The sequence below is a fragment of the Amblyomma americanum genome, chromosome 7, assembly GCF_052857255.1.
Source record: "Amblyomma americanum isolate KBUSLIRL-KWMA chromosome 7, ASM5285725v1, whole genome shotgun sequence".
NCBI classification, from domain to species: domain Eukaryota; kingdom Metazoa; phylum Arthropoda; class Arachnida; order Ixodida; family Ixodidae; genus Amblyomma; species Amblyomma americanum.
This window is the reverse complement of record NC_135503.1, coordinates 104,968,488-104,991,600: the sequence shown is the minus strand read 5'-3', so window position 1 is coordinate 104,991,600 and position 23,113 is coordinate 104,968,488. Positions and strand designations below refer to the sequence as shown.

Sequence of the window (23,113 nt, the reverse complement as noted above, 5' to 3'; positions counted from 1 at the left end):
GTTAAGTACTTGGCCAAATGTAAATTTCTCCCGGAATATCCGCCCACTAGCTTACTATCCGTACCATAAAATTATTTAATTCGGCATTTTGACACGAAAGCGTTGAGTTTGCCGTTATGCAGAAAATTCGGCTTTGTCAGTGTTAATTGTGTGTTGGCCGGGAGTGCGGATATTGTCACTTTAAAATCTCGTACTAGTCTGCTGACGTGGCAGCTGTCATGCGGCGTCCACTAGAACTAAGATGTGCTGCAGAGCACAGCTGCGCCAAAGTTGTAGCAGCACCATCGCCGGCAGCAATTCAATTGAAGACTAGACAGAACTGCTGCTCAACGTCTTCCTTGTTCACGCCGAACGAGCGCAGTGACATTGACTGAAATAATCAGTTTTCTCCCTGGCAGGATCGCAGTCAGGGCCTGTGTTCGCCTCGCATTCTTTGTGTACGCTTCCGACTCTTTTAAATAATATAATAACATTTCAATGCGGCACATGTGCATTTTACTCGTTTCTTAATCACATCAAGCAGCCATAATGCCCACGTCATGCCCTTAAAGCAGAGCTTAAGTGTCACCCGAATTTTTTTGTAGCGTCCCGAGCCAGCTGCGGCTACCTTATTTTTGTGAACTACCTAACCTCATCTTCCCATCTGACACTCTTCCACCCCCGGATACGTTAGCCTTCTCTTGAAATCCACTCCATTTCACTGAAAGGTCATCTGCTAATTAGTTTTATCTTCTCATTTCGTCTTGTCTATTTGTTCTAAAGTTCACCTGGCTTGTTTTCCATGACCGAATCTGCTGTCTTGATTTCTCTTTACATTACTGCTTTTATTTTCCATTTCATAATTCACTATGGTGTGCTCAATTTAATTTCAAGCCTTTTCCTTAGCCATCGTATGTGACTATTCGCTTTCTACTTAGGGGCATTGGTAAGCAAGTAATCATGACCTCAGACCACCTGGAAAATACCCTCCAATCGATTTTTAGTATTCTAGCTATTTCACTCCATCTTTCCTTCCCTAAAATGTTAGCCTGCAGTCCCTGTATACCACTATGAAGGCCGCCTAGACCGCCTAGAGCTGGTGATGCCTTCCACGTAAGTAGGGCATAGCTTATAAAAAAACGTTCTTTGCGTACTTCGCCAAACCAACTAAACTGCGGCAGTCAACATGCGTCAACAACTTTTTGCTTCGAACCGCGCTCCCCATCATCGACGTCTTCCCCGAAACTCTAGATAGTTACACCAATTGCATGGTGTTGCTGGCCGCATTAGCACATCTGCATTTCATCCCTGTACATTACGACAATTTCGACCGTGGAAAAAGATCCGCAAGGCCTGAAATATTAGGCTTTCCGAAAAATACTCCCAGCATTTTAGCCTATAGAGCTTCGCACAAGCACGCTTACAAGAAAATTGACGGCCCCTGTATTTCTCACTTCATTCTTATTTTTGTTTGATTTTACCTGCTTATAAATTACGTGGTAAGGGACATGGTACCGATGCACAGGTTACCTTCAGCAACCCACGACTCCAATACCACCTGGCAACCTCCACAATCGTCAAAACCATGCATGGGTTCCTACGGTTGAAAATGACAAAAAATTGTAATTTCTGGAAGATAAGTAAAGACGATTTTTCACCGCACATAATGAAAAAGTGCTTTAAATTTATCAAGAGGTAGCATTACGTTACGGATATATCAAAACACAGAAAGGAGCAAAATAAATCCAAACAGAAGCTTGCATTATATAGAAGCAAAGAATAGTGTCTCTTGTCTGAGGGTGGGCACCTTACGACTGACTCGGTATTTGTGTCCAATTGGCACACATGCACTGTCGGCCGCAAAACTGCGCGATCTGCGAAGCGTGGCGGAGCAAAGCAAAATTAGGGTGCCTCGATGCCCGCGCTTCCGCTTTCAGGGTGGGGACACCGACTCTTTTCGGCGCCATCTTAGTTCTTTCCAATTCGGAGGCGCAGGGCGTGCAGATTAACTATCGGGCAGATAGAAAGGGGCGCGGGCGTATGAGGGCGATACCACCGTTATTTAAATGCAAATTTTCTGCTTTACCATCTATTGAGCATTTTGTTTGCATAAACTGTTCAGTTCCAGAGTGGTTGTGGCGACACTTTTCGCGTGCATCACAACCTGATGTTGGCAAAGATTTGCATCTGAGGTTACCCCTTTTTATTTACTCATTTCACTCGTACATCATACAAACATTACTGGAATTGCGCACTTGGATGAAATTTATTGTTTGCAGTAATTTCGTAACAATTTTGTTTCTTATTGTGTGTTTCCGGTCAGATTTATAAAACTAGGAGAAAAATGGGGAGACGCCGCGTAAGTTCGCCGAAAGCAGCTCACGTGCTAACGGAAGAGCAAAAAATGCACTAAAAACAGTCTTCAACAATCAAACACATTTTATTTGTAAAATAATCACTCATACTTCACGTTATGAGGTCTCAACGAGGTTATAAGGCTGAAATGTAATTGCCTTACTGGAGGCTCGTACCTGCTACAGTCTTGCTAGCGTAACACTCAGCTGGCTTTTCTGGAGTGTTAAGCCATCGCAGATAGATCTGAAGCCTTGTGGACACAAAGCGCTGAAGAAGTTTTTCGATCACATCTTTGTGCTGACAACATGGATTTTCTGGCAAGGTTACATTGTTTGCAATAATTTCCTTCAGTGCATTCAATGGTGTTCTTAGATGGCTCAGATCTTGAGCTTCAGCAAAGAACTTGAAAGCGCTCTCACATTTAAAAACAAAGTCCAGCACTTGTCTGCTTGCATAAATTAAATTCCTGCCACCTTTAACATATTCCTTTAGTTGAGTAAGGTGGTGTTCCGGTCCAGGTACTTCTGCCACTAGCATGCGCATGCATACAGAGCAGTGTTCCACAGTGCGGACAATTGGTTTTAACAAGAAGCCCGCCAAGTGGGCGAGCACATCTTCCTAAAGAGAAGACACTTCCTCTAAGTCAAGAACGAAGTCTCTTCTCTCATCGCTCTCTTCCGACTGGATGATACTTTGAAACTGTTTAATTTCTGGTGAGAGCAAATCGACAAGGTAGGTGCTGTCATCGATTGTGTATCCAGACGCTTTCGGTACCTTGAGGAACTGGCTCACCGACACTATTCTTAGGGCGTTTTTCAAATCGTAAGCACTCGGTACTGGACTCATCATGCGTACTACAGAGAACAGGTTTTCAAGGCAGTCTTGAGCGAGCCTTCCAGTCAGCACAAATGTGTACCCACGCTCGTTAATAAGAAGAGCATGTAGTTTCATTACCACTTCCGTTGACATCAAGACGCCAGACTGGCATGGCTTCCATACACCCTTGACGCCAATTTTGAGACCCCTGATCACATCTGAAGCAAGACTCAAAGTTGATATGGCTTGCTTGTATTTTGCGTCATCGAGATGGCTCAAAGCAACTACGGGATGGCGAGCTGTCATGAGCGTGTACCATTGAAAGATAAGCTCAAAGAACCATGCTGTTGTTTCAGCTTCAGGAGGAAGCATTTTTTTTTCAATCCAGAACCGAATGACTGGTGGTACCTCTCTGAAAAACTACGGCAATGCCAACCTTCATTTTCGTGAAGTGGCCATTTGATATGTGAACATCACTAAGGTTTGAGGCCACCTGTAGCTGGTCATCTCGCTGCAGCTCAATCACACGTTCAACATGCTGTATCGAAACATGAGCACTTGGTAATCCATACTTGGATACAATGTCATCACTAAGGCGCATAGTGTCCTTTCGCACAAGGTGCCCTCTTAGGTTTTTGAGGACATGCGCAGGGTCCGGCATAAAGTGAAGTTCCTTTTGTTCATCACAAGGGTGTGGTACACTGCATGTAGTCACTGAATTGCGTGAACAGGAGAGATTTAAAGTCCGCCACATGGCACGGTTTGACGAACCCATATCACAGGTTACACATAACACACGCAGCGATATTTGTGTGCAGAGACGTATCAAGTGGAACACGAAGTCTTTCAGCGTGTCTCCAGAAACATACGCCCCGGTGAAGTGGTAGGCGATCACCTGCTTCCATCGGGTGTTCATTCCACCAGCCATAAAGACAAGTGCATGGTTAGCAGGTTGGTCACTCTCTGGAAGCGTTGTCGTTCCAAGGAATGCATCACTGCCACGGTCAAGTTCGAGTCCCCTTCTTATTTCCATTTCGTCCAAAAATAAAACACAGTCCTTCTCAATGTCTGTCATTGCTGCAACCTTTGTTTCCATGATGTCAAATATCTCTTTAAGGACACCAGGTTGAAATGAAAGATGTTGAAGCCGCCTACAAAGAGTTCTGCTAGAAGGCAAAGGATTGCCCTGCTCTAACAAAACGTCATAGCCTGTTGAGCCGCAGGCAAACTTGAGCTGGAGAGCCTTCTTCACAGTCTCGGCACTCCACACGCACCCCTTTCTGTTCCGCTAATGCAAGGCAGACTTCTGATCCTCATTTAGAAACTTCATGTTTGAAGTCAAAGCAGACATTTTTGCTTGAAGACGTTTTGTTCGTTTTGCTTCTTTTTTTAGTTTCTTATTGGAACGTAACAGCTGCTCATTGAGTGCAGTATTCTTCTTTTGCAAGTCCTGCAATTTCTTGATCAGCTCGCTTGGTTGCAGAGAAAAGACATCAGCGGACTCCGTCACTGTCTTGCACTGCTCAGCAAAATCGGAGTCACTACTGTCACAATCCCCTTGTGCAATAGACGAACTCTCTGAAGCATCGACAACAAGGGTCGTGGGCAGCGTTCGCTGACACGGAGGCTTTCTATGCCTGGGCCGAGCTGCAAAAGTGAAAATTACAAATATCAATAATTACGAAAATTCTGTATATCTAAAACCACCTAGATTAAGCTTCGAAGCTTGTGTGCAGTTAGTGCAGCCTCAGTATCTACTACACAAACAAGTGGCGAAAAAATGAGGACAACACCTTTGAGAAAAAAGTCGTAACCAATGGGAGCAATAAGTTCATAAAAAACAACAATGAATCCACCCTGAAAGCAGACGGCCCACAGAGCTTGTTACCCATGAGAGCCACGTGATTAAGGAACTGGCAATGACAACACAATAAGTGCATGTCATGGGAAGCACAACACCCCTGCTGCTAATAATTTGTAATACTTTTGACCTAATTAAGGATTCAATAATCAGTGAGTCCAATAGAGTAATCAAATATACGCTTGCATATTACAAACAAGCGTGTAAGTTCCGCCGATCTTCTACATAATGAGCAATACATGCAGCGCAACATATGCACACTCCTTGAGCAAAGCTTAAACGAATGCAGTCTGCGGAAAACAAACACGAAAAATTCGCGCGACTGCAAACTTTAGAAGATTTTTCACAATAGCAAAAGATAAAAAACAACAAATTCATGTTTACGTACGCCTAAAATCGAAGAGAGTAGGCAAGGCGTTCCATTTGAGCAGCCGTCGTCCATCCAGACGATTTAATTCATATTGATCCTGCCCAAAGTGGAGCTGTAAGAATGAAAAAAGAAGCACAGCATGTCATTGAAAGATGAGGTGGCAAGCAGAATCGTAAGGCACTTTCTTCACACACACCCCAGTCGACGAATAAATAAACCCCTCATGCCTATCGAGATCGGAAACGAACCGAGTTTATAAGCGCCCCAATACTTCTAGATAGAAAAAAAATGCGCAGTTCACACGTCTAGAACAAACCTACGCCGTTGCAACGAGTCAAACACGGTGATCGCACCATACTGCAGCGTGATCACTACAAAAGGCACTCCTACATATGCATGCTGCTGTATTGAGATGATGAAAAGCAATAGAAAATGACATTATTCATAATAGTGTATCACAAAATCATGAGCCTTACCTCACATATCTTAGTTGTATCCGTCGGTTCCCAGCCGTCACGTTTTACTTGCGCTGCCCATTTCTTTCTTCGTTCAGCATCGCGGGGGAAACGAAATACCCGCTGCCCTTTTGCGCTCGATCCAGTGCACAGAGGGACACAACAGCCCGTCATGTTTCGTTAACAAGCGCGCACATCCCAACAGACCACATAAAACACGAGCTCTCGCACCGCAACACCACAAAGACAGCAAATAGAATGCGACGCGCTTCCGTTCAGCTCGACGGCCGGCGGGAAAGAACCAACATGGCGCAGAGGCGGCGCGGAGTGCTACAAAGGGTGTCCCCGCCCTGAAAAGCGGCACTGGCATCGAGGCACCCTAAGCAAAATTTCATTGCTGCGCCATCTGCCGTCACAGAGCGCGATGTCGAGGCTCACGGCACGCCCGCTGCGGCAGTACTGTGAGTAAGCTTCGACACCATGCTCTGCGACGGCAGATGGCGCAGCAGTGCAGTTTCGCTTAAAACTCCTTGATAATAAGAAAGTTCCGCCAACCATTGAACTTCGCTGCCGCCGCGCGACCTCATCGCCTACACCTCACCTATTTCGCGCCCCTTTCCTGACGGCCGGCTCTCCGCACGATTTTCTGAGCAACGATTGGTTTTCCTGCCGTTTCCCTTGGAAACGCGTGGGTCCGGCGTTGTGCTTGTGTTTTTATTTTTCCTCCGCGCCATTTTTCTCCTAGGCTCGGCGAGCGAATATTACAGCGCCGTGCTTTTATTGCAACGTGCAAGCGCTATGTCGTGCTGTTGCGCGTACAACAGCAGCAAGCCGCCTGATGATGGTTATGGGTATTAATGATACCATATATGTTCACGTTAGAGCATTAACCATGAGTTCATAAAAAAGGTTTGACGCCGTTGGTTTCAAGGCATCATTCGAGGGTTGTTTGCTGTTTTCGTTTTTAGGTTATTTTGCATGCGAGGCCAGAACGGTACGAATCTCCAAAGCATCCGCGCATTTATTGCATCTTGTGTGCAAATTGCGACTGGGCTCAAAACGTGCTAGTTCCTGAACCTGCAGCATCGTCTCTATAACAAGAAATCTACAATTTTTAACAGACAATCTTTTAGCGTAAGATACCATTGTCCTTCAACTTTTTGTTGCATTAAACTGCTGTATCGATGTACAAAGTGACGTTGATTTGAGCTATGACATACAGCACTCTTGTATTGTCTTGAGCATGTTTTTCTCAACTGTCATCAATACTGCATAGCACATTTCTGCACTAGCGTAGATGCTGAATATTATGTGATACTCCCGTCTGTTACGTGTACCTTGCCAATCAAGGTTCTTTTGCGTGAGCGAAAATAAATCATCCTTCTGACCATGCTATTATATTCTTTAATGATACATTTTAAGTGATGCCTAATCAAAATACCAGTTTTATATCCGCTCCTACATACTGCAACGAAATTTTTGTGTCAAGTATAATATTACATTATCGAGAGGCTTTTATCTACTGGTCTCCACTAGTTGGCTGGATGCCGCAATCCCGCTTTCCGAAGTGGGCGCAAGTGAAGCCACCGGAAGCTCTGTCATATATCCCGGAAGTTCTGTGTCTTTTGTGTATTTTAATGCAAAAAGTCGCGTCTTTCGTCATTCCGTTCTCAGTTTTTCGCATTGTTTTGTTGTAACGTCTACTGTAATATCAAAAGAATATGCAAGCTCAACGCGAGAAAGGTGTGATGTTTGGGGAACCCTGTAATTTCAGAGAAACCGAAGAAAACAGACATGCCGCGGCAAAGGGGTGCGTGCATTAAACAGTATTTTATGATCTGGTTCTTTTCTTCCGAGGGTAATTAGAAGAAGTAGGGGAATGCCGATAAGTCTTGGTCATCTTAAAAACAAATTTTCGCGTAGCAATGAAAAGGCAATGGTGCAGAAATCCTGACACTCGAAGAGCCACTCGTTATACAGCTGCCGCTGTTTCAGTTCCGAGTTGGTTGCGGACGATGTATCTTCTCATCGATGGCAGATGATGCTTATCTCTTTATTGTGTCATTTACCTTCCAGACGTGCTTTTAATCTAACTCTATAGCACAGCCACGTTTCATCTGTTCAGCACGAGAGAAACGACTGACGAGAAAGACGAATGGCAGCAGCGCATGCGACAAGCGCTGTTAGAAGTCTAACTGCACCAATCATCACCAATAAAAGCCCATTCAGGCATAATTTGCTACAGCACGAAACATTACGTGATACGCTCCATCGAAAAAGCGCTACCATATATCTTTTTCACGCGCTAATGTGAACCAGCAGAACACCGACGGCACCTCACCAGATTGTGGCCTCACCCTCGCTCCGGTTGGGTCTGAACAGAATTCTGCAAAATGGTGAGTGCAAAGTCGGCTGCGTGGTGAAGGTTTCGACCTATTCTTCCTTAAATTTATCCGCCATTTATGGTATAATTTAGGCTTAGAGCGCGACAACGTACATCAAAACAAAGAGCAGAGTTGGCGATGCTAGCGCAACGGGACGACACTAAGCTGAGCAGACGAGATTCCGTACGTACTGTCTGTAGCGACGTTCTGTCGTCTGCTAGTGTCGTCCCATAGCGATGCAATTGACCCTTATTTTTGAAACGCTTTTCCCGAGGCCTTTGCTCCTCTCCTCATACAGTTGATGGCGGAACAGTTAGGCATTGTCATGAAAAAAGACGAGAACCTCGAAAAGACAAAATGCTAAGTAGAAAACGAGAACTGAAATTGAAAAACCGTGCTGAGGTTCGATTTCGTGCACTGTCAAAGGCTGACTTCCGGGACATGCCGCCCAACTTCCGGTGGCTTCACTTTCGGGCGCCCGATGCGGCATCCAGCCCCCTAGTGGAGATCAGTGCTTTTATCTTGCCTAGAGATATAGAATGCATTCTCTCATAGGTATACCGAGTATATTCTTAAGCTGCCTTGACACCAGTGCCTAATAATGTTCGATGAATAATTGTCCGCACGCCTTGATCACATTGAAAGTGCGCAACCGTATGCACAAGCAAAGAAACACATTTCGAAGCAGTTCGTGTTAAGCCTAGTTAGAATGTTAGCTCTGTTGTTGTGAGGTTTTCCTTTAAGTTTGGCTAGCTAGTCTAACGCGTTTACGCTTGCCCTTAGTTTCCCGTCTTTAGTGCAAAGTTTGGATTTAACTGCAGTTAATTATTTAGCACTAATTAATTCGGGTCGATGACTAGCACAACTCATTTGCACTGACCTAAGTTTTCGAAGGTATATGACTCGATGCTGTAATCCAAAGGGTGGTTTTGATTGCATATAGCTCAATAACGCTAATTAATAGGGATCGCTAATTCAAAGCATTTGCATTCATTTTAAGTTTTTCAAAGGTATATGACTTCACTGTCTAGCTCATTGTTGGGTTTTATTCAAAATTAAGTAATTAACGCCGACTAAGGCGGATCGCCAACTAGCATAGTGCCATTACGCTTGGCCTAAGCTTTGCAGCGCTATACGACTCGATGCTGCAGCGCAAATTTGGGTTTTAATTGCAATTTACTAAATATCAATTAATCTGGCCCTATTAATTGGTCAAAATAAGTGTATAATTAACCAATGATCCAAACTCACGGTTGGTCGCGGGACATTACTATGCTTAGACTGTTAGCTTGACAGTAGCGAAACAGATAAGTCCCGCTTTGACCTTCTCTCATCTTGAAGTTCAAAGCACCAGTCCGGGTCGTTCTCCGAAGTTTTATCGCGGTGACAGAGTTCACGCTCTAAACAAACAAGCACAGACAAAGTCAGAGGCAGTACTAGATCAGGAGCACAAAGTAAAACACCTTATCCTGTGACTTAAAAATTGTCTGCAGTACCAAACTCGCCTGAAAGCGTTGTTTATGTCAGTATTCCCCATTCCCACACTTCTAAGAAGAAACCAATCTCTTCATGAACGTTACTCTCGGCATCCTCAATGCTTTTCTAGCAATTTTTCAAATATTATGTGCACTCTTGGAGCGCAGAACTGGCCCAAAAACACGCGCTTCACTCACTAGTGCGGTCGGCCGGCGGGCGCTAAGGAGAAAAAGCGCGTCGTGCGCAGAGCTCGCAGCCGCCGCGCGAGGAGAATCGAGGAGTGTCGCTACTTTCAAATTATCAAGGGGCTTTAGTTTCGCTTAGCTCCGCGACGCATCGCAGATCCCGCAATTTTTTTATTTTATTTTTGTTGCGGCCGACAGTACAATTAAGGCTTTCCCCTCCCTTCGACAACTACAAACTCGATACAGTCCATTTCGCCTCAGTGACACTGTCGTGAGAAGTCATCCATGGCGTTTATGCCAAACTGCTGCCTTTACTTTGGCCGCTGCCTCTCACTTTATATATCACAACATACTGTGGTTATGTACCCAGCGTATGCAGATGGCAGACATGCAAGATTTTTTGCCTAGAATGATGCAGCGAGCTGCGCCGATCGCCACAGCGTGGTTAGGGCAGAGAAAGTCGCGTTGCGCGTGCGCCATGAATTGGTACTTTCTGGTAGGCGTGTTGTAATTGTTCCAGAGGCGCTCGGATTTGATATGGCATGCTGGGCGATCAAGGTTCGTTGTGCTATAGGCACCAAGGTTATTCGCGTTTTAAAAACTCGTATGCGTATTAATAATCGCTAGCTACCAATTCCTAATTGCAAATACGCAGCGAACTAGAATCATCAAAACGTTAAATGTGAGAATTTAGTTCATCAGCTTTGTAGCAGAATACTTCACCGAGTTTATGACGTTCCTGCGCCTCGAAAACCATTTTTCAATTCATAAAGCGCGTCTCAAAAAATTAGTAGCGCCCTTTGAAACAGCTGATAATACCAGCTGACATACCCGGTATTGTGTCATAGTCACGTTTTTCAGTGCGGAGCCATCTCTCTTTATTTGCTCACCTTGATATGACAAACCCAGATCTCCATCTGCTCCAGCATACACACTGTTCCAGTTGCGAATATTAGTATTACTGTAATGATTCGATATTTAGTCCTTTTTTCGTGATTATTTTCTTCCTCAGAAATTTTTATCTCTTTTATTAGGGTTTTATCTCTTTTCTTCAGAAAAGAATTTTTTTATACCTCTCGTTGCTCATGAGTTGATGGTTCCCGGAACAGCACGACGACACATGTAAAAGGTGCAAAAACACAGCATACATGGTTCACATGGTCTGGACATGCCCAAACATAAAGCAAAAACACATCACGAAGAAAGAAGAGGCCTTCTGGGGGACCCTGATGCTCAGATCAGACTCACCTACTTATGTATATATATGCTCAACTTTCAGTCATCCAACTGGCTGAAGACGCCGCCCAGACCAAAGAGCTCTCAGCCGTCGTCTAGGCGGATAGGTATCCCCATCCTTCTCTGTTGGATAATAAAGATATTTCGAGCCATCTCGATCCCTGCGCGTGCAGGCACCAACATCAAAGACGGGTGAGATTTGTTACGACCTCAGTATATTCTAGTTGGCACCGAAAACGGATCTTGGGAGCAACATGAATGGTTCTGTCCATTCATTTCCATGAGTAATGCACCCCTAACGATCAGGGGAAGGTTCCAAACGTCGTCTTCGCTGAAAACGGCAGTTTACAGAGTTTGGTTCCGAATTTAGAGTGGAAATGGGAATCTAAATGAAGAGATGTTCGCGAGCGCTGAATAATTGGGATTCTAGACACTTCCGTATCATAGTCTCTCGATGATGCGCGAGCACTTCGCGTGCTAGGTCTTGCGGTGCGTGTCTGTTGTATAGGTTGGTTTCTTTTTCTCTTTGGACTAATGGCGTACAATCAGAAACGGTTATTTTCCGCCCCTTGTCCTTCCGGTCAGCGCATAGTTTCAGAGCAGCCAATTGTTAGATGGTTTCCGACGTAGAGCAGTGTGTGCGTCCTCCTAAATACCTGAGGTTTGTTTGTCGGTGATCTCACATCGTGTTTTGTAGCGGAAGTTGCATTGACCGCGAACTCGCAGTTTCGCCGTGCTCACAGTCCCACCGTGGTCGCACCGGACCACGTGAGCAACCACATGCTGGTCACGTGACCAACCGCGTGACGAACCACGTGACAACAACTAGCCAGACAACCAGACTTACCTGGACTTGCAATCAAGATTATCCAAGGCTAGCTAAGCTATGCCTTAGCTTTTGCTACGTATATCCTGGCACAGCCGAGCTAAGCCACTGCCAATTTTTTCTGAATGTGCAGGCCCTGCAAAGGGGCCAAAGTTGTTCCGCTAGAGACAGTGAGGACGTAATGGGAACCGGCCCCACGTGTACAGTCTTGGTCAAAAATATACAGCCCAAGGTGTTTTCTTCTAAGCCATGTATCTTGGTTGTTAAGCACATTTGACAGTCCTAAGCTCGGAAAAGTTCAGGACTTCAGCACCTCTCCCTTTCGCGAAATTAGGGGCCCTGAATATGCAAGAGGAGCCATTCTATATGGCTCCGAAGCCGACGCCTTGGGCGGAATACTTTTGACCAAGACTGTACATCAATAAGCCGGAGAGCCAGCAATCCTAACTGCAATCAGGAAACAAAATGACGATTGGTTGCATCGAGAAAACTGCATTTATTAACACATCAAAGCATGGATAGGCGTAACAGGTAAAGAAATGCTCTTAAAGTTTCTAACTTGCAGTTCTTGTTAACGTGCAAGTTTTCACAACACTGTAATTGTATAACGTTAGAAAAGCTTCAGTAGCGTGCAAACGTTTCGAGAAAATTCTGAAAGCAATTCATAAATAAATTTTGGCTTTAAAGTGTTTTTTTACGGGGACATCGGCAATGCGGAATACTCCAACCATCAAGATATATTTTATTACTTTTTTCCGCTAACAATCACAAAATACTTAAAAGCTCTGCGCAAGTATAAACTAGCCACCATTTTTTGCGCCCAAACTTTGGAAATTAAGGAAGTTGCGACAATATAAAAAATTCATAGAATGGTCTGAATTCGCGACCTCAGGCGTTGGATATTCATGTCAGGATTGATCTTCAAAGTGAACTCTTTTTCAATGAGACTCAACACTTCGTCGACGTCCGTGACTTGACGCTGCTCAACTTTGCCGCTCAGTGAGCGGCTGCAGTAGCGGCCGTCTACGAGTGTCACCCACGAGTCATTCACGAAGCGCCCTACCATGAGCACGTTCCGAAACAAGGACCGCGGGTGAAGGCTGCCGTACCAATACTGGGGCACGAAGTCGATCCACTTCTGCGCGGGGGGGAAAACGTGGTACAATGGACGCCAAGTGGCCGTTGCTCCAGCGCGAGCAGTTGATTTGATGGCCACCTCGATGTACCCTTTGTCGTCGAGTCTGCTTATGCGGTACGGGTCCTCAACTCCTTCCACTGGTAGGGCCTTGTAGGGGTTCGGCCCCCCAAAGCCCACGTCGGCAAAGAACTGTCCTTCCTCGCCGAGGTCGACGCAGAACAGAGTGTGCCCCAGCGGTGTCAGCGGCGTGTTCATCGGACGGCCCCAGCGAATTCTGGCTGCTCGAATGTGAAACTTGAAGCCCAAGGTCAGCAGGAGTCGGCCGAAGATGTTATTGAGTTCGACGCAGTAGCCCCCACGGCGCTGTTCGATAACCTTCCGAAAGATTGACTCGTCGTCCAGGAGTGGCAGGTCTCCCACGAAAGTGTCGATACCCTGGAATGGGATCCGTTCGAGATGAGCAGCGATAAGTGTGTTCAAGGTGGCGAGGTCCGGAACAGATAATGCATCCGAGTCAAGTCCGAGGACATCAAGGTAAAGTTCGAGTTCTCGCTTACTTAGCGGCCCCATGCGATATCCACTGAGGTCGATCCTTCGCTTTGACGCCTCGGCGAAGAGTTCGGCATCGGGATGGTCGAAGGACTCAACATTGCAGGTGGTCGGTGGCGCCGAGGCGTGTGTTGCGCTTACCATAATCTTACTTGAACTTTCTGCTTACTTTACGTCCGATTATTCGCGAGCACACTTCGCTCTGTTCGAGACTGTGATGCACCGTCTGTTTGCACATGGACTAAACACGCCAACTCTAAAGCATCGCTCTTGAGCGACAAGTAGGCGGCGCATCTGGCGGATCGGCGACTGCCTCACCGGATACACGCGCCGTCCGCCGCGGAAGAGAGTCAGCGACCCTGCAGTGTAACGCAGCTGTGCTGTTTCTATGGACCTAGTTGCCAACGTTTGAGCTTCATGAAGCATCGCTCTTCGAAAAGACGCTTACTTAGCCATACCTGTACATTTTTCCTGATAAAACAGGAACGCAGAACGCAGACTGAGCAATACATGCAGCGTGCATCCTGTCGACTGTCGGCCTAATTACTGTACGCCCAATTTTGTGCCCTGGTTTCCCGTTATTATCCGCCCCATCGCTCAAGTTTTGTTGCACTTATCCCTTCTCACAGCTAGGGAACACACTTGAAAACCAAGATATTCCTTTGTGTGAGGGAAAGACATATATATATATATATATATATATATATATATATATATATATATATATATATATATATATATATATATATATATATATATATATATATATATATATATATATATATATATATATATATATATGTACTATCGTGCGCTGTAACTAAACCACATTATTGCCGTTTTCTTCCTGTCCTGACGTTGCGGTCTATCAGCGCAACAAATCGGGTGAGAAAGCGATGCGAAATTCAAGTATGCTCAAGTATGCAGCTTTATTGTTACTCCAGAGCACCCAGAAGTCGACCGTCATAGCACCTGCTTCTTTGAGCGCTAGGGCACTTAGGGAAAAAAATTCTTCTGGTGCCTCACTTTTATTTGCGTACCAAAACAAGCATCAGGTAAACGCGAATTTTCTGGCATCGATACTACACAGAAATATAAAATCCTTTCCGAGAACACCACACAAAGTAATATGCGTGTGTTCTTTAGCAGTTTTTATCTTTATAGAACTCAGAAGAAAAATTTCCAGTGGCGATGGGCGCCACGTTCTAATCACAAAACACCAATGCAGATGAAAAATGCGTGTGTTCGTTGTCATTTATATATTTTGCCTTTATAGGGAAAGTGAATAAAGGTAGAAATTACTCTATATCAAGTGGACACCGCGTTGTAAGCACTAAACACCACTTACACCTAAAATGATGCGTTATATGCTATAAAAAAATGAAATCTAGCGTTGCCATAAACCGCTCAACACGCAAAGAAATGGCTTCCGTAGGCACCAGTTTTTGCGCGGCCCATTGAGGCTATGCTGCATCACCATTCAGTGGAACTCTCATATTAGGTAAGAATGTCACGAGTTCCAATCGGCTTGCTGTAATACTTTGAAATCCTATTCGCTTACCGATAAAGTCTTTTGCCGCTGTGCGAATGTCGGCATAGCCGAAAAGGGCCAGAGAATCAAATGCTACCGAAAACCATTGGATGCAGTTGTCATCAGCATCCCTTTAAAAAAATTCGCATCATCAGTCAGACCGGAAAAGGCTGCATGCTGCCACAAAAGAATGCATCAGCTGTTCGTCAAACTCATAACATAGGGGAAGACGCAGCGTTAGGTTTTCTCGTCTTAGTGCTGCAGAATGTGTAACAGGCATTAAAAGAAAATTGCCGTCCTCAATGCACAGTAGGTGCAAGCGGAACATTCGTAATATGGAGAGCTACGTAACTCATATCAAGTGTATATCCTACAGAGAACCGGAGATGGAAGATATATCTACCATAATGCGCAGCCGACTCGTTGGTATGGCAACCATGGAAGCACTGAACAGCTCTTTCTCAGCTCCGGTTGCAACCTGTGCTCTTACCCTGTGTGCATATAGTTTGACACGTATCGCTACGCAACTATTCGGGACCTCACAGAAAGGTCCTAATGTATGTCAGCATACTTGATGAGGCCGGTAAAAAATTCTGCTATTTTCACCTTCACTTCAACATGCGGTAAGGCACCTTTTGACACTTATCTCTCGTAATAATAAAACCATACCATAGCACACATTTTTGCTACGAAACCTCTAATTTTCTTCGCTGCTTCTTAAATTTCATTTTTGTCATTTGCGACATTTCCCAGCTGACGGCCTAAATGTCTAAATGCAGCTAACGCCTTTCCAGAATGTATTCTGGACCAATGTTACCATTTCCTACAGGTATGACAAGAAATTATACTGCGTGGCTGAAGAGAATATGGTTATGCTCAGCACATAGTTCCCCCACTATATTTTATACAAGTGTTCATGGTTCAGGGGGTTTAACACCCCAAAGCAACTTAGGCTATGAATGACGCCGTATTGAAGGGCTCCGGAATTTCGACAAACTGGGGTTCTTTAACGTGCATTGACATCGCACAGCACACGGGCCTCTAGAATTTCGCCTCCATCGAAATTCGACCTCCGCGGCTGGGATCGAAACCATGTCTTTTGGGTCAGCAGCCGAGTACCATAACCAGTGAGCCACCGCGGCGGCTCTTTATACAAGTATTAAGCCCAGTATATCACACTCAGTAAACTTTTCTCTCTCCCCACATAAGGGATGTGTCCTACACTGCTTGGGTGTAGGAACCGAATCATTGGTGTTGGACAAATTTTATTACATCAGAAAACTATTTTGCATTTATGTAACCATCCCCGTTTATGCTCCATCAACGCATTAAACACCGCTTTCAAAAATGAATAGCCATAATATGAGTAGCCATAATGTTATTTTCTTTCGTTGCCGTAATCATGTGTCGAACACAAGGATTTTATTTTGTCGCTTACTTTTTACGACATTACAAGTCGGATGCTGTTGAGCTGCTCTAGCAAGCAGTATGCATTTATATGCACGTATGCACTCAAAGTCTACAATGTTCCTTCTGGCTTAATATGAGTTTCAAGCAGCGTATAATTTCTGGAAAAGTTGTAAAGCGACGAGACTGTTTAAATCTTTATTTTTGAAACTCAGCAGAGTCGCCGACCAGTAGAAAAGATATTTGTCGTTTCAACTCCCAGCCGCGGACACTCTTTAAAGTGAAAACATCACCAAATGTGGGTATTTTTAAATAAGATCGAATAATCGCCACACGAAGGGACACTTTTTATGAGCTGTCCCCGGCGTTACCTGCCCAGGCATGAGATTCAGACCTTTTGTTTCGGCACGAGTCTGCCCTAGGCACTCTTAATGCGAACGTATTACTAGCCTTATTTCTAGAAAAACCGGCGCCGTGTGCGTGCTTGCAGATGGCACAGAAATTCCGAGCGATGGAAAGAAAAGCATAGTGACGTCATCAAGGGGCCGCATGACGCACACAGCAAGCTGAGGACAGCAACTTCAGGCAGTCCTATGCATGTCGTCCATGCATACACACTCGCCACTGGACGATCTCCGTGTGGCGCTTCTTTTCCCGACAACATTAGAATCATAATTCTGACGAAACCATTTGTCGTTTAGCGTACCAGGTGGTGTCATACGATCTCTCGTTGAAGTATAACTTACATGTGGTATTCGGGTTGGAGGCTGGCTTGTGACAGGAATTCGGACTGACGACATATGCAGCTTCAATTGTATGCCTTCCCAGACTTTCGCATCAAATTGTTTTGCAATGATTCCTCACACAGAACGCCTGGTGGCGTCATACGCGCGTGTATGTGTGTGGGTTGCGTGTGAGCGGGTGGCTGTCAGAGCACCAAGGGACAGTTATACTTTCGCTTTGCCAAACGCAAGCAGTCTTAAGTGTCTCCACCGGAATTTTTTTCCCACTGCCTGCCCTGCTACCTGCACACAGGTACTTCCTTCAATGCGCTTTCTTCTCTCCCCGTTTTTCTACGCACGCCCAATCCTCTTTCACCCTTGCAATACCTACCCATTGCTTTCCTCCTGTTCTTTTTGTTTCTCCCTTTTACAGGTCTTTCCTTTTCTTTCTCCCGGTTACAGTTTGAACCTCCTGCCACCAACCAGCGAGCGTCCAAGACCTTGGGCACAAGGGACATCCTCCTGCCTCATTCTCTTTTCCGTGACCGTTCTAGCCAGGGCTCTTCAGCCTTTTTTGATCGTTCTTTGCCCCCTTTTCATTTTTTTGTCACCACTTTTTTCTTTTTAACTTTTATTTGGAAATTTTTTGTGGGCGCTTCGCTCCTAATCTTCCCTTTTCAGTTGGTTAATGTCTACTATAAACCTGTGTTAGGAGCGGGCTTCCTCCACCTTTATTTTTGTTGCTGCTTTCAACCATGGAACTTCCACGCAAGGGGTGGAATGCTTAGGAAAATTCGTCGTTCACCCTACCTTGGCTAACGAAAAATAACCTTGGGCCATATCGCTCTTTCGCCTAATTAAGCTGACCTTGCGCCGATGAAATTCGTGATCTTCGATGCTGGCACACCCTTCAATTTACGTGCACGGATCCAGTGAGCCTCTCCAATCCTTAGCATTATTCCTTTCTTCAAAATCAATGCTTCAGGACAAATTTTACGCCATAAATAAACATTCTCTCTTATGCCTAAATAGTCGAGTTTTGTATAGCAGTGGTGTCTGTCTCCAGCTACCCGGTAACACTTCAAGGGGTTCCAATGCCATACGTCTCCCACCTCAGATTTTTGGGCATTATCATTGACCGCGATCTGTTATGGTCGAGGCATATAAATATGCTAAATAAAAGACACTCTTTTTTGCCATGTCCTTCGCTTCGCAGCAGACAATAAATGGGGCCCAACGGAGCGATCCTTGCTAAGACTTTACTATACCCTCTTTATAAGCTACATTTGTTACAGCCATTCTGCACTCTCTACCATGAGCATTTCCTGCTCGCGGACATTCGAGAGTGTCCGAGCACAGGCGCTCAAGATATGCCTCGGATTATCACGTTGTGCCTCGAAGGCACGATTGATGGCACGATTGTTGAATCTCGTTCATGCCCAAAATCGATCTACCCGTCACATGAACCACTTCGTGTATATTTTTCGCGCGCTTACACGGCACCGCTGTCACCCGCTGACGAAGATTTTTGATGAGGGACCCGACAGCAGTTTTTCACGTGCACTGCGCTACCATCAATCCTAATTGCCACCAGACTATGCCCTGCCGCATCATCTCTTGCAACCACCATGGGTGACTGCTCAGCCTTCAGTATGCCTGCATGCCCCTGGCATACTAAGGAAATCTGTGATGCCGGATAGCGGACTGAAACAACTTGCTCTTGCCAACATCTAGCCAGAATACCAAAACTGCATATACGTATACACTGACGGATCTGCGTCACCAAAGGCATCACCAGCAGCTTTGGTAATCCCCGTTCAGCAGACGACTCGCAGATTCTTTTAGGACACAAGTCTACTTCAACCGCTGCAGAGCTTGAGGCCTTTCGGGAATCGATTCACCACATTTGCGGAGAACCGCCAAGTTGAGTTTCTCCTCTTCAGACGGCGCCAGTTGCAATCCCCTTCATGTGGCGATAAGAGGAATCACCTTGTTTATGATGAAGTGGAGCTTTCTTGATGACGCGGTGGCTCTAACTCGCAGACATTAACGTTACTACAGGAAAGGAGAAGGTTAGCTAATTATTTACAACACAAATAAAACAAGAAGAAACGAGCAAGGAGAAAACTATATACAACATGACTAAATCGTTGACCAGACGAATTAAGTCCTGGTTCAACCCAGAGCGCTTACATTTAAACCCTCTGTCTCCGTCCTTAGCGGGGACAGCAACCAATAAGGTTACAAGCGACTCACCTCACCAATCAGTGGTTAGGAAAAGAAAAATAAGGTTTCCGCCAACTAATCACAGATTGGGGAAAGAGTACTGAATAAACATTAGGGAAAGGAGAGGTTCCAATGAAACACACAAACAGCACAACCACGACTACCATTTCCCAAGACACCACAGTTGTTTACAGAAACAAAAATGGAAAAAGAGAGGAAGGCAATCGTTAAGGAAATAATGCGCTTCATGGTCACTCGACTCCTACCCAGCCGTATCTCCTTCCTTCCCGAAGCCTCTGCAACCCCTTGACGACGCACACATGCCGACAGCTGTACCTGCCTAAGCTTCTTCAAGACGGGTTATGCCCGTGACAGCGCGAAGTAAACAAGGACGTCGGCTGCAAGAAGGGGAGGCAGGGACGGGACGGGTCCCTCTGTTGGCGACGCACGGATTACAAAACAACCACTTCCGACCCCACTTGTGCGGCCTTCCTCGCGAACACGAAAGCGTCTAGTTCACGGAAATGTCAGCGAACTTCACACGCCTCAGGATTGGTGCATTTTCACTGACACCTAGCCTTCGCTACAAATTTTGATATGCTTCCTACGCCACAACGCCTACCAAGATCTGGCTCTTGATATCATTAAAATCCTGTCACCTGCTCAGGAAAAAGCCACCTATAGTCTTCCAGTGGATCCCTGGACACTGCGGACTCGATAGAAATGAGACCGCCTACGCTTAAGCAAGGAGCGCCTTCAGCAGTGGCCTGCACACAGCTGTGCCGTTCTCTAGTCCGGACACAACTTGTCTCCTTTCGGGATCTCTGAGGAGTGCGACGGCTAGATACTGGGCCCGCCAGACACTGGACACATCGCGCCTTAAACGGCTAGATCCGGCGATGACCTTTTCTCTTCCTCGCGGAATACCACGCCCGATTGCATGTATAATCCATAGGTTACGTTCAAACGTCGCCTTCACGCGCAAGTAATTGCACTTAATAGGACAAGCGGACTTCCCGGACTGTGCCACATGTGACGTGCTAGAGACTGTCGAACATGTTTTAGTGGCGTGCCCAGCATATGCACGAGAAAGACTCAAGCTAGCATCTGCTTTGAAGTCTCTTGACACCAGGCCCCTCTAGGAGGGTTTGATCCTCGGCGCTTGGCCAGATAGTTCGAAAACTCTACAGGCAACGCGAGCGCTCTCACGCTTTTTAAGCGACACGGGTCTTGCCTCGCGTTTGTGATGTTAGAAAGTGTGCCTTGTTTTCTTCTTTTTCTTTTTTCTGCTGCCTCCTCCCAACATCATCATCACCCGTCGTGACCCTCTTTTTTCTCCTCTTCCCGTTCCCCAGCGCTGAGTAACAGGCCAGATATTTATTTTTTCGGCCAACCTCTCTGCCCTTCTCGTCAGTAAACCCTGTCTCTGTCTCTGCCTCTCTCTCGAGAGAGAGAATATCGAAATGCTGAGTGCAACATTGCAAGAGCTATTCGAGGATCAACGTTCCGGAACGTTGTGTGCTATCGTTTGAGGGTTCGTTCTCTCGGTTACTTCGTTGTCATTTTGAGGCACCGGCTTTCCTCAAGGCCTCATCTCTTCATTGAAAATAAATGCATGGCCGGGATTCTAATTTACACGTTACATGTGCAACACCAGTCGCAACACACCCACCTGTGCTACTTTTTGAGTGGTTTAATTTCCGTTACATTCATTTTTATTCTAACAGCTGTGAAGCTGATTCGCCGATATGCGCGTTTTACGCCGTGTTTTATGTCCCACCCATCCCAAATGTTTGCAAATTATATTTCCCGTGAGTGGAACGGGTGCCAGACTGCTCAGGTGTTAAGTAGTATACGAGCAGGAGAAAGACCATCAGGAAATCCGCTTTCCTAGTCGTATCGGTGCAAAAAGAAAAGAACGCAGCCGTTTTGAAAATAAGCGCCTGTGCCTACGCTTATGATCCAGCAGCAGGAAACATATCGTAAAACACTTCCTACATATAGCGAGTGCGAAATATTGCCTGCAGGTCACAAACCAAGTACTGAACACGTGAATTCATATAAAAAAGGAGCGTTTCATTGCAATGACAAGTGCGTAATGACATAGAGAGTTCACTGCTTATACCTAATGACCGAATTGGCGCAGAGATATGACAGTTTGTGAGTTTTTGAGGAACTTGTTAAAAATGACACAGCGATTTTGGGAGGCAAAAAATATCATCAATCCTTTTTTATTGGCTCAGCATGAGATGTCTTTACTCGATATATGACCGACACATTTGCCCGACAAAAAGTTTCTAAACACGTGAACATTCAGCATGGCTTAGTCTTAACTGCGTTTACAACTGCTGCACCCTAGCGAAAAGCTTTTCTTTGTCCAAGCTGGGGTCGAGCTTGACTTTAAGCTCCAGATCCAGAAAACAAAGGATATCTTCGACGTTTGTGGCGAAGCGCTGTTCCACAACTTCTCCAAGCTCGTTGGAATCACAGCGTCGCCGAGTGAATTTCTTGTTGCGAAGTGTCAGCCAACAGTTCCCGTCATAGCGGCTGACGGCCAACACATCGCGGAAGACCACTCCCGGATAGGTAGGGAAGTACCAGGACTTGTCCACAAAGTCGGGCCACTCGTGCGAGTATGCAAACACTTGGTACAACGGCAGCCAGCAATAATCCTCGTCCTCTCGCTGTCTTCGATATTTCATGGATACCTCGATCGGTTTCGCCCAATCTTCTTCGACGGTACTCAAGCGGTACGGAGACGCGTCACCATCCAGGGGCAGTGCGCGCCTCGGAGAGGGACCTCCAAATCCAACGTCGACCAGGAACCGACCTTCCGACCCATGCCCAGCTTTCCCATCGAGACTTACGCAGAGAACCATATGATCGACTGGTGCAAGCGGCGCGTCCTCAGGAACTGCCCAACGCATCCTTGCGCAGCGGACTTCAACATGGTAGCCGAAGGATAGCAGCAGACGAGCAAAGAGGGAGTTCAGCTCAAAGCAATTTCCTCCTCGACCTTGCTCCACGACTTTAGAGAAGACGGCTCCGGCTTCTAGCGATCCTTGGCGTTCCAAGAATGTGTCGATACCTTGGAAGGGAATCTGCTCGAGGTGTGCAGCAATAAGGGCATTCAGGCTTTCTAAGTCGGCTGTGGCAGGAGCAGGCACTTTCAGAATATGTAGATAGGACTCGATCTGCGACAAAGAGAGGGTTCCGAGCGTGAAGTCTCCGTAGTCTAAAGATTCCTTCGGTGTCTTCTTGCTTGCCTCCGCATCTGGCGACTGGCAAATGTCCTGGCTGTCTACCGCAGAACCGCCACAAGTTATCTGTGTTGCCATTGTTCGTGAAGAACGTGCTCTGGCTGCCTGAGAGATTCTCTCCTGCTCTGAGTAGTGACACGTTTGGATAATGTAGACTGCGCAGAAAATGAACCAGTACCGCCAGAGCGCAGCTGTCACGTGCCGAGGAACCGGATGTGGGAACGGGCGACGCCCTCAGAACTATTGCAGCTGGCGCCGACGGATATCATAGCAACTCGGAATAAGGGTAGAGGCCATTAAAAGCTTCGACAAGAAAAACAAAAGTACCGAAGCTTTC

At 45.9% G+C, this 23,113-nt stretch overlaps 3 protein-coding genes across 3 annotated transcripts in view; 1 reads left to right on the top strand and 2 right to left on the bottom strand.

Moving 5' to 3' along the window:
- Positions 1 to 17,878, top strand: part of LOC144099450 (uncharacterized) — a 51,505-nt gene extending 33,627 nt beyond the window's left edge. The window contains exon 5 of the mRNA XM_077632754.1: positions 17,753 to 17,878. Coding sequence (XP_077488880.1) covers positions 17,753 to 17,757 — 5 coding nt within the window. The 3' untranslated portion in view covers positions 17,758 to 17,878. The remainder of the gene's footprint in view (positions 1 to 17,752) is intronic.
- On the bottom strand, positions 12,429 to 13,977 carry LOC144097365 (arylamine N-acetyltransferase-like). Its single transcript, XM_077630104.1, has one exon. It carries the CDS (start codon positions 13,772 to 13,774, stop codon positions 12,806 to 12,808), a length of 969 nt encoding a protein of 322 aa, XP_077486230.1. The 5' UTR covers positions 13,775 to 13,977; the 3' UTR covers positions 12,429 to 12,805.
- A 3,977-nt stretch (positions 17,879 to 21,855) lies between the features above and the next one.
- LOC144097980 (arylamine N-acetyltransferase-like) lies at positions 21,856 to 22,854 on the bottom strand. Its single transcript, XM_077630564.1, has one exon. It carries the CDS (start codon positions 22,852 to 22,854, stop codon positions 21,856 to 21,858), a length of 999 nt encoding a protein of 332 aa, XP_077486690.1.
- Positions 22,855 to 23,113: the final 259 nt, after the last annotated feature.